The sequence below is a fragment of the Dipodomys ordii genome, unplaced genomic scaffold, assembly GCF_000151885.1.
Source record: "Dipodomys ordii isolate 6190 unplaced genomic scaffold, Dord_2.0 Scaffold11, whole genome shotgun sequence".
Lineage (NCBI taxonomy): Eukaryota > Metazoa > Chordata > Mammalia > Rodentia > Heteromyidae > Dipodomys > Dipodomys ordii.
This window is the reverse complement of record NW_012267227.1, coordinates 7,137,377-7,148,945: the sequence shown is the minus strand read 5'-3', so window position 1 is coordinate 7,148,945 and position 11,569 is coordinate 7,137,377. Positions and strand designations below refer to the sequence as shown.

Below are 11,569 nucleotides of genomic sequence, written 5' to 3'. Positions count from 1 at the left end.
GAAGGACAGTGCCCAGGCCCAGAGTTCAGGCCCCACAACTGTATCGAAAACAAACAAAAACCATTTTGTCTACCTTCTCTAACCAGTAAAGATACAAAAGTAAAAATTGGAGCTGTGACTCAAGTGGTAAAGTGTCAGCCTTGAGAAAAAAAGATACAAAGTATCACACCCTATTACTTATCAAGAATGTACATTTCTAGTTGGGAGACCAGTCTGTCTCTGTCTGCCCCTCCCATCCTGTCTCTCTCTCTCTCCCTCCCCCTCCCTTCCTCTGTCTCTCCCCCCCTTTCTCTTTCTCTTTCTCTCTCCCTCTCCCTTCTCTCTCTCTCTCTCTCTCTGTCTTTGTCTCTCTCTCTCTCTGGCTCTCCCTCTCCCTCCCCCTCTCTCTTTTTCTCTCTGGGTGAGGATTCCAGTATTGAATTCATGCCCTGGGCTTTGTCCCTTAACATTTTCTGATCAAAGCTGGCTCTCTAACTTTTGGGTGGTTAATTTGATAAGAGTCTCACGGATTTTCCTGCTTTGGGGCTGGCTTTGAACCGGGATCCTCAGATCTTAGCCTCCTGGATTACAAGCACCGAGCCATCAAGTCTGTCTGTCTGTCTGTCTGTCTGTCTGTCTCTCTCTCTCTCGAGCAGGCGCTTCTCACTCTGTGCCAAGTTAGCAAAACCGCAAAGACTTGGTTGATTCAAACACAAGCTATCGTATTATTATTGGCCCAAATTACCTACTTTCTTCTCGCAGAGCAAGCCAATATCCACAACAGCACTGACGCCTCCTGCAGGGCAGAAGCCTCACCAGTAGCGGGTGAGGAGCATCGCGTTTTACTAACAGCTCCAAACCCACGGTGGCTGGAAAATGTGTGCAGCTGCAATTAAGTTCAAACCCCCTCGAGCAGATCCCACCTTTAAGATCTGCAATTTCATAGGAAACGCTTTCCATCTTCCACGTTACAAACCAGGAAAACAACTCTCCCTGAGCCCTTCGGGAACCAGCTCTTACCCAAATGCTACAACAGAGAATGCTAATTCTGCACTCGCCCCTTCTTCCCCAGGCTTGAGCCCCAAAGCAGGGCCACAGGACCACCCACTCTTGCAGGGTCACAGCCAAGCCTTCCGCCGCCCGCAGCGCCCGCCTTTAAAGTAGTCGCGCGCGCGCGCGCGCAAGCAGTCCGGTTGCCCCCGAATTCAACTTCCGGCCACACAGGGAGAGGATGTTTTCCTACTGGCGTTACGACTCGCGGGCGGGCGGGCGCGCGCGCGCGCGCGCGCTCAGCCACGCCCTCCTAGCCACGCCCTCACCACGCCTCGCGGGCGCGCGAGGAGGGGCGGGGCCGCGTGGGCAGAACCCAGCTAGCGGCGTTCCTTTTCGCATTTTCAGCGCGCGCTGTCCCGCGGAGACACGCCCCGAGCGGGCGACGTGAGCGCGCCCGCGCACGCTCGCTCCCGGCGCCCTCGGTGACGTGCCTGGCCGAGGCCGCGCTAGGGCGCTCGTAGCTTGCCCGGGGCCGCTGTCATGGCGTCGGAGGCGCTGGCTGAGGAGAGCCGGCTGCGGTCTCTGTAGAGCGCGGGGAGGGTGGCCGGGTATGGAGAGCGGCCCTGACAGCCTGCAGCCGCTAGAACACGGGGTGGCGGCCGGGTCAGCGCCGGGGACAGGTTCTCCTTTGGAAAGGCGACCGGAGCCGGGACTCGCCGCCGGGGATGGTCCTGGAGTCGGGGCGGCGGAGAGCGGCGGCGGGAACGGGCAAGGGGCGGCGGCGGCGGCGGGCCCGAGCCTCGCGGACTCAGTTTCCCCCACGGGCTCTCCTCAGGCTCCCGGACCGTGCAGCTCTTCGGACTTAAAACAGAGCGCCTCGGAGAGTCCGGTGGCCGCGGAGGCGCCTGTGAGAGGGCGGCACAAGGTGACCGGCTCCCCGGAGCCCGCCGAGGCCGGAGCGGGCCGCGGGTCGGGACCGGCCGGCGACCCCGGAGCCCGGGCTCCCGCGCCCGCCGGCTCCGGGGAGCCCAGCAGCGCCGGCGGCCTGAGCAGCAGTGGCAGCGAGCCCAGCCCTCCTGGGGAATCGCCGAGCCTGGACTCCCTGGAGTCGTTCTCCAACCTCCATTCTTTCCCCAGTAGCTCCGAGTTCAATAGTGAAGAGGGAGCCGAACCCCCCAGGGTCCCCGAGGAGAACGCAGAGGGCGAGGGCGCGGCCGGGGTGGCCCGCGCCGCACCTCTGTGCCGAGAGGAGGACGGCGAGGACGGCGCTCAGGTGTTGGCGGCCTCCAAGGAACGCTTTCCCGGACAATCTGTGTATCACATCAAGTGGATCCAGTGGAAGGAAGAGAACACGCCCATCATCACCCAGAACGAGAACGGACCCTGCCCTTTGCTGGCCATCCTCAATGTGTTGCTGCTGGCCTGGAAGGTACATTCTGCAGCTTTCTACTTCCTCCAGCTTCTGGGAGGGGCGAGAAGGGGTGAGGAAGCTTGGCTGCTTGTCAGCTGATGGCTTCCTCCTTTTCTCCATTCATCTCTCCCTCTTTTCTTCTTAGATGACATTTATTCCAGGACTCCCTTGTGGAAAGAATATGCGCGTGTGTGTATGCCTATATGCACAAGTATATGATCCATATAACAATCAATCTCTATATACATCTGATCGATCGATCTACCTATCTACCAATCTACCTACCTACCTACCTATCTATCTATCTATCGGGTTCTATCTCTTTAGCTACCTATCTAAAACAGTTGAACCTCCGACCTCAAACCTCTTTGATAGTGTTTCAGAATTCATTTAGTTGAACCCCGCGTATGGCTGGCTGGTCTACTGAATTTGCAAAGTAGGATTTAGAGCATCCTACACCTTATGAATATTTTACACTCTACTTTCCTATATTACTTCTAATTAACTGACCATATCATATGCAAAAGATGGGAGAACTGGAGAAAGTACTCTTAAGAAGTTGCCCTCAGTCTATGATATTGTGAAGTAGGTTTTGGTTATTATGGTAGCAATACCCAAATATTATAATGGTTATTGATTATAATTAATAATTGATGGCTAGTCAATTTTCCAGCAAATGCTTGCCCAATTTGGGTGTGTATACTTAAGAGAAGGGCCATAGGGAAGAAGTGGGCCTCTACACAAAGTGCATCGAATGAAGCGCATTTAATTGGTCCAAGATCCAATTACCATTGTAGTGTCTTTGGTTTCAAAGAAATTTCATTTTATGCATGATTTTTTTCCTTGCTTCACTTCTTTGCGTTGACTTAAGAGATATTAGCATATTATTATTATTACCCCAACCATGAATTAGAACTTGTTAAGAGAAATCAAGCTATTGCAACTAAAATATGTCTAAGGTAATGGAGTAGCAAAGAGAAGGGCAAGTTATTTTCAGAGTGAGTTACTTGTAAATGAAATGTCCTCTTTTAAGCATGTAGTTTCAGGGTACTAAGATGCAAATCACAGAGCTGATTATTTTCAAGTTGATATTGTATCTGTGAGAAAAATGTTCCTTAGAAGAAAAATAGCTTGCATAATTCTCACTAGGTAGGAAGAAAATCAAGTTAAGGGAACAAGATTTATTACATGCCTTCTCTTCCCGTGGCTAGCAAGGGCTGATACCAAAGAAATAAGATTAGAAACATTGCCATTATGTGGTGCATAATAAAACACGGATGTTTAGAGAGGAGTCAAAGCCTCATCTTGAAGAGTTGTGAAGATATTCGGGCTTCCCACATTGAAATGCTTAAAACTTTAAAGAGTTATAGCTAGGTGTGGTGGCTCATGCCTGTAAATCCCATACTGGGGAGGCTAAAGCAGGAGGATCACATATTTGATGCCGTCTTAGCTATATAGTGAGATACTGTCACACACACAAAAAAAGCCTGAATAAGCAATGCAGAATAATAATGATAGGTTATTTGAGAGAAGTGGAAATGCATTAGATTTCCAAAACATAGAAATTTTTCTTTGGTTTGGCATAGCTCCAGCAAACTAAATGGAATTTGTGGATCTTGAACTATGCTTTTAAGGAAAAGAATTTAGAATAACAGGGAAATATAATTCCTAGGGGAGAGAAGAGTGTAAACAAAAGGAATGAAAATAGAATAAAGTGTGTGTGTGTGTGTGTGTGTGTGTGTGTGTGTGTGTTAGATAAAGTGTGTGTGTGTGTGTGTGTTAGATGTTGGGATCGTAAGTTTATATTGGAGATCAATTTAAAAAATCAAAATGAAAAGATCAGGAGGACCACTTGATTGAAACCCTGACTAGGGAGTTAGAATTGGTTCAGTGGGCTCAGTCTCCTTCAGGAAGGAATAACTACTTATTTCTAAGGAAGGCCCCACAGAAGATAACCTGTTAATTAGGTCTTCAGATGAATAGAGGTTTTCTGAGCCAGTTATACTTAAAGATGCTGAAGTACCAAGACAAACAAACAAAACATCAAAAAACAAAAAACAGCTATTCTTTTTTTGGGGCCTCTATCCTTGATTGAAGTGCAATGGGGAGAAAAAGGAAATAAATTAGCAGGAAATAAAATTAATGGTCAAGTGTGATCGAGTAGGCATGCTAATGAATTTGAAGATTATTTTGTAAATCTGTGGATTGTGGTACTTTTTCCTTCCTCTAGGCTATTTATGCACAAAAAAAATCAGTTCTCAGTCATCATTAATGACTTATAATGGAGATGGATTAAAAAAATTATGTAGAGCAGTATAGGAGACCATTGGTGTTCATGGGTCTGTGGGTCCAAGGAGACACCATGGAGGAAAACCAGAGCATGCTCAGGATGCATAGAGTTTAGCACTGCTCTGTGGATGCTTGGTCCATTTTTCTCATAACAACACCCTACTTCTGCTAAAGATACGCTGCTTTTCAACAAATCTTAAATATTCAGCTTATCACTTCAGTTAAGCATATTTTATTTTGTTTTGTTTTCTTGCTTGTCTTGGGCCTTGAATTCTGAGCTTGGGCACTTTCCCTAAGCTCCTTTTGCTCAAGGCTAGCATCCTACCATACCATTTGAGCCACAGCACAACTTCTGGCTTTTTCTGTGATTAATTGGAGATAAAGAGTCTCACAGACTTTCCTGCCTGGGCTGGCTTTGAACCATGATCCTCAGATCTCAGCCTCCTGAGTAGCTAGGATTTCAGGCATGAACCACTGGTGCCCAGCTAAGCACATTAACTTTTTGCCTTCATTTTCACAGAAGGAAGGGCAGGTATACGGCAGATCACACAGTGATCTAAACACAACAGATGATAATTTTGGACTGATTAAGATTGCCTGTGAATCAACTGAGCTACATAATGTGCTCACAGGAACTTAAATTTTTTGTTTTTGATAAAAAAAATCTATTTTTCCCTGACCATGCTCAGTCAAAACTGCATGTAATAAATCCACAAATGTAATTTTCAAAGTGAGCCAGGGGTTCTAAGAGGTCAAAACTATTTTCAAATAATCCTACGATCTTATTTGCCTTTTTTGGTTGTCAGTAGATTCCCAGACTATGTGATAGGTGATAACATTGCCCTAAAAGTTAATAGGATATGTCCATATAGTCTTATGTTTTAAATCCTTCTCAGTTTTACTTTCCAATGTGGCAAATATTGGTAGCTATAACTCACATAGAGGTCCTCAGACAATTTTTTTTGCCTACAACGACAAATTCTCTTTACAGTAATTTTATAGATTTGACCTCAGACATTTTTAATATTGTGAAAGACTGAGAAATATTTGAGAAATGTTGAAGGAGAGAAAATAATAAGATATGAATGTAGTGTGAGACTTGAGGATCCATCACTAAAGGTGCTTAGACTTGGTACATAGCTGACAATAGAGCTATTCTAAGCACTATGTAAAATGATGAATGTTTTATATATGCATATGTGTATATACACACACACTCTTTTTCCTTCAGTGTTGAAGATCAAACCCAGGACTTTATACACTAAATGCACACTTTATCACTGAGCCATGTCTATTTACTTACTTTTTTAGTGCTCTGAGTCAGTCCCCAGGATCTTGCACGTAGTAAGCTCAGAAAGAGCTGATAAAGATAGCTGGTTTCGGGTAGGAAATTCCTCACCATCTCTCTTTGATGAAGACAAAGTAACAGTACCAATGATTAATTCATCACTAACTTGCTATAACAAAATGAAGGCAATGACACCATTTCTTCAAGTCTGGATAATAGAGACTGGTTGACTCTTTTAAGAAATAAAGAAGATTCAATGGAATAATTTTAGAAGATGAGTTGATGCCAGAGTTTAGTGGTATGAAATTAGAAATGTCTCATCACTATGTAAAATACAAATGTTTATTATCTCTCAAGAAAGAGGTCAAAATGTTAGAGCAAAATTGAATTGTGGGATTATTGCATAGATACAAGTATGCTAACTATAAAAATAAATAAACTCTCCAGAGAATGATAAGCTACAGTCTTCAACTTTTTTCTCATATGAGGACGTAAATTGCCAAAAGAAGCATCCTGTTTTGCCTCTACTTCTTCCTTCATTCCATTTTACAGTAGACAAAGAAAACTGAGGGATGGGCTGGGAAGGTGGCTCAGTGGTAGAGTGCTTACCCTGGGTTTGATTCCTCAGCACCACATAAGCAAAAAGAAAAAAGCCAGAAGTGGCACTGTGGCTCAAGTGGTAGAGCGCTAGCCTTGAGCTGAAGAGCTGAGGGACAGCTCCCAGGCCCAGAGTTCAGGCCCACCACCGAACCCCCCTGCCAAAAAAAAGCCAACGTCGACTGAAGTTGTGGGATATTATGCTATGTTCAATCCTGTTCTGAATAGAACTGTTCTGTTGGTGCCCTGTCACATATTTGGTGTCTCTTCCCAACCTGTAGCCCAGTCTCCTGTTGTGCAGGACACTATTGCAGGGGTATAATGGCAATTATGATGGGGAGTAAAAGGTGTGGCACTTGGCTTTGAAAACAGATTTCTCAAGGGTTTTGTTTGATCTTAAATCACTCTAAATTTTAAGGTGACAGAACTTCATTATCTTTTATAAAGGTTGATTCTAAAGATTCTAATAAATATGAATAATGTACACATAAACTAAATACATATATACACATTAGAAACATATATTCTTCAAAAATCATTTCAGCCATCCAAAACATTGGATTTGATAGGAATAATACTTTCTTTTTCAGGTGAAACTTCCACCAATGATGGAAATCATAACTGCTGAGCAGCTGATGGAATATTTAGGTTTGTGTTGAAGAATGGATGATTTTACATCTTTTTCAAAATAAGACAGTTTTCAACACAGATATTTTTAGTCTCACCTTTCTAAAGTGCTCTTATGTAAACTTTTTCTGTTATGTAAACTTTTAAAATTAGAGTTGTGAATCTGTGAATCTGTTAATTAAAAACTTTTGTCAGTATGTTATTGTTCTGACCAGCATTGAGATTCTGTAATACACAAAGGAGACTGGAAAGTATCTAGAATATAAGATGCAAGTTAATTCGAGTAAATTGCACTCATGATGGCTGGTGTGAAACATGCAAAAGGCTGGCTGGAAGCAAAAGGTGAGATCAGAGAATTAATGGAGTCAGGTCACACCAGGCTCAGAAGGCTATTATAGAGATTTTGATTTTTGACATTGGTGAGGTAGGAAAGGATTAGAAGACAGAGGACTGTCATTATTTGACTTTTGACTTTGATAAAAACTTCTCTAATTATTAATGTTGAAAATAGACCTTAAGGGAAGGAAGGATGGAAAGAGGGAGACCTCTTAGGAAACTTGTGGTTAGCCAAAGAGGTTAGTAGCTACGAGCAAAGCAGGAGAAGTAGAAGCGGTGAGTGGTGGTAATATCCTGGGATGTACAGTAAGTGAAAGCTGCTCCTTAGCCGATGTGGCCTGAGAGTGGAGGCTGGGGTAACGCTGTGGCTTTCGGCTCTAATAACTGGAGGGAAAAAATTGCCATCAGCCGATATAGAAGAAATAAAATGGAAGGAACAGAATTAGGGAAGAATGGAAGAATTTCATTTCTGAGATGCTTGTTGATACCCAACTGGAAATAATCAGGAAGGCACTTGAATATACAAATCTAGAGTTCAAGGAAGAGTTCTAGGTTTGCACTATGTAAAGCAGTATCTGTGAAGACAAAAATGTTCTGTGTCTGTGCTGACCAGTTTGGGAGTTACCAGCCACATAGGGTAAAGACCACATTGACTAATGTGACCAAGCAAATTCTTTTTTTTGGGGGGTCCGGTTGTGGGGCCTGAACTCTGGGCCTGGGCGCTGTCCCTCAGCTCTTCAGCTCAAGGCTAGCGCTCTACCACTTGAGCCATAGCGTCACTTTCAGCTTTTTTTTTCTTTTTGCTTATGTGGTGCTAAGGAATTGAACCCAGAGCCCCAGGCATGCAAGGCAAGCGCTCTACCACTGAGCCACCTTCCCAGTCCCTGACCAAGGAAATTCTATATAATTTACATGTTTAAATTGAGCTACTCTTATTAGTATAGTTCTAGTGTACAAATACAGACTTACAGATAAGATATATGAGTGGTAGTTGACTTTTGAGGTCCTACAGGGAGATGAATATAGGTAGAGAAAAGATGAGGGGACTGGGTCCACATACATGCCAGGTGTGGTGGTATGCATCTGTAATCACAGCGCTTGAGGCAGGAAGATTTTGAGTTCAAGTCCACTCTACTCACTTGAGCCACACAACAACCCTCTTTTTTTTTTTTAAAAAAAAAAAAAAGGTTTTGTTTTGTTTTAAGATGGGATCTCATTCTAGAAACCAGATACAGTGGTTCATGCATGTAATCCTAGCTGCCAGAAGACAGAGTTCAGGAGGGTAAAGGTTTAAGCCAACCTGGCAAATAAGTTTTGGAGACCACATATCAACTAATTAAAAAAAAAAAAAAGCTAAACACAAGCTGAACACTAATGGCTTGTACTTGTAATTCTAGCTACTAAGGAGGATGAGATAGGAGGATTGCAATTTGAAGCCAGCCTGGGTAGGGACATCCAGGAGACTCTTATCTCTAATTATCTATCAAAAAGCCCAAAGTGGAGCTGTGGCTCAAGTAGTAGAGTGGTATCCTTGAGCAGAAAAGCTCAAGGACCGTACCCAGGCCTTGAGTTCAAGCCCACACACATACCTAGGTGCATTGTTGCATACCTGTGATCTCAGCTTTGTGAAAAGCCTATGAAAAGGATTGTTGTCTAGGCCAGTGAGACATAAATGTGAGACCTTATCTTAAAATGACCAAAGTGGACAAATTTGGTGGTATGGCTTACATGGTAAAATGCCTGCCTAGCAATTTTGAGGCCCTGAATTCAAACTCCAGAACTAAAAAAATTTCTAATTCTTTTTTTTTTTTTTTGTCTTTTCTTTTTTGGTATGGGGATTGAACCCAGGACGTTGCACTTGCTAGGCAAGTGCTTTGCCACTGAGTTACATCCCAGCCCAAAATTTCTAATTCCTGGGAATGTGTATGTAGTTAAGTGAGTGGTAGAACACATGCTTAACATGCCTAAAGCCCTCGGTTTGATCTCTAGCATCAAAATAACAATGATAATAGAATTAAACTTATTCTATTACAAATTCTAAATAATGTTTCTACTATTGTATACTCACACTAGTTATCTCATACTATATTAAATCCTCCAACCTTATAGTAAACACTGATTAACTTAGAGCATCTATCTAGAGATTAGGAATCTAGTTGGGGCTTAACCAAGTGGCCCTTGTTCATGGTCTTTCATGAGGCTGCTCTCATGGTGTTTCAAGGCCAGAGGTTTATAAGAAGGCCTAACACAATTGGTTTCTAAGTTGGTATAAAGTCCTCAGTTCTCTCCTAGCTCTTGGTTGAAAGCCTCCCTGGTTCCTTCTCCTAGAAGCCTCTGCATAAGGCAATTCAGAACATAGCAGCAACTCTCTTCAGAGCATAAAACAGAGGATACAAGAACAAAAGCTACAACCTTTTGGATTTTAGTTTTGGAAGTGATTATCTTATTTCTCTGCCATATTTTATTCACTTAAATGAGCCAGCAAGGTATAGTGGTACACATCTGTAATTCCAGCAGTTATGAGGTTTAAACACTCATAAATTTGAAATCAGCCTGGACTACAGTGAGAGTCTGGCTAAAAGAAAAAAATAAAAGAAAAAAGTAAGTGAGTGAATGCATTCTGCACTCAAGGGAAGGGAGGAGATACAATGGTATCAGGAAGAAGATGGATATCGTTGAGTTCTATCTTACGGGTTGCTTAAACTAGTCTAGCTAAACTAGACTAGCTAAACCAGTCTTCTCTTACTAAGCTGCTCCCCACAACCTCAGCAAAAGAGGCCTGGTGTTTCTTGAATCATTTCCACTATCATTCTACTCTGCTTTAGTCTCTGGTAGGATGTCCAGATTCACTTGATATTGTACTATGTAATGTACATTCTGGCCCAGCTATCATGGTAGTCAGAAAAGCATAAGCAGTCTTTAATTGATAAAAATACATGAAATACAAATAAAATACATGATTTAAGTACAGCATTCATACTGTCCATTTTTGAATAAATAATGTATAGTATTTGTTCCATAGAGCATACTTTTCAGGTAAATTTTATATTGAAACCTCAAAATAACTGGACATGATGGTGTACACCTGTAATCTCAGAACTCAGAATACAAATTTGAGGTAGCTTAGGCTAGAGAGCAAGAAGGTGCCTCAAAAAAAGTAAAATTTAGCTGGGTGCCAGTGGCTCATGCCTGTAATCCTAGCTACTAAGGACTGTGAGATCTGATGTTCATGGTTCAAAACCAGATCCGGCAGGAAAGTCTGTGAGACTCCTATCTCCAATAAACCAACAGAAAACCAGAAGTGGCGCTGTGGCTCAAGTGGTAGAGCACTAGTCTTGAGCTGAATAGCTGAGGGACAGCACTTAGGCCCAGAGTTCAAGTCCCATGACTAACTAACTTAATTAATTATTTAATTTAAAAAGCCAGTCACCAATGACTCTCACCTCAAATTCCAGCTGCTCAGGAGGCTGAGATCTTAGGATCACGGTTCAAAGATAGACTAGGCAGGAAAGTCTGTGAGTCTTTTATCTCCAATAAACTACCAAAAAGCCAAAAGTGGATCTGTGGCTCAAATGGTAGAATACTAATCTTGAGCAAAAAAGCTCAGACCTGGAGTTTAGGCCTAAGACTGGCACAAAAATAAAAGGTCACAACATGGAAAATATGTAAATATACAATGTATCGTGTAAATATATATTCTTTTGTCAGTCATAGGTCTTCAACTCAGAGCTGGGACACTGTCCCTGGACTTTTTTGCTCAAGACTAGCAGTCTTCCACTTTTGGCTTTTTGGTAGTTTATTGGAAATAAAAGACTCACAAACTTTATTGCCCAAGCTGTCTTTAAACCATGATCCTCAGATCTCAGCCTCCTGAGTAGGTAAGATTATAGGCATGAGGCACTGGCACTGGCCATACAGATTTTTTTCCCCCAAAATCTTGATTTATTTCCTTCAATCAGTTATTTCAGTGCTTTTTGAGGTTCTGTTATATTTGCAGAGTAAAGTCACTCCTGATCAGACCTCATACTTTTTAATTAAAAGTGCAAGTA

The 11,569-nt window shown here is 42.9% G+C and overlaps 1 protein-coding gene across 2 annotated transcripts in view; it reads left to right on the top strand.

The window, feature by feature from the left end:
- Positions 1-1,474: 1,474 nt before the first annotated feature.
- Fam63b (family with sequence similarity 63, member B) overlaps positions 1,475-11,569 on the top strand; it is a 35,731-nt gene continuing 25,636 nt past the window's right edge. For both annotated transcript variants that reach the window (XM_013010154.1, XM_013010153.1), the window contains exons 1-2: positions 1,475-2,401; positions 7,148-7,205. In XM_013010154.1, coding sequence (XP_012865608.1) covers positions 1,583-2,401; positions 7,148-7,205 — 877 coding nt within the window. In that variant the 5' untranslated portion in view covers positions 1,475-1,582. The remainder of the gene's footprint in view (positions 2,402-7,147; positions 7,206-11,569) is intronic.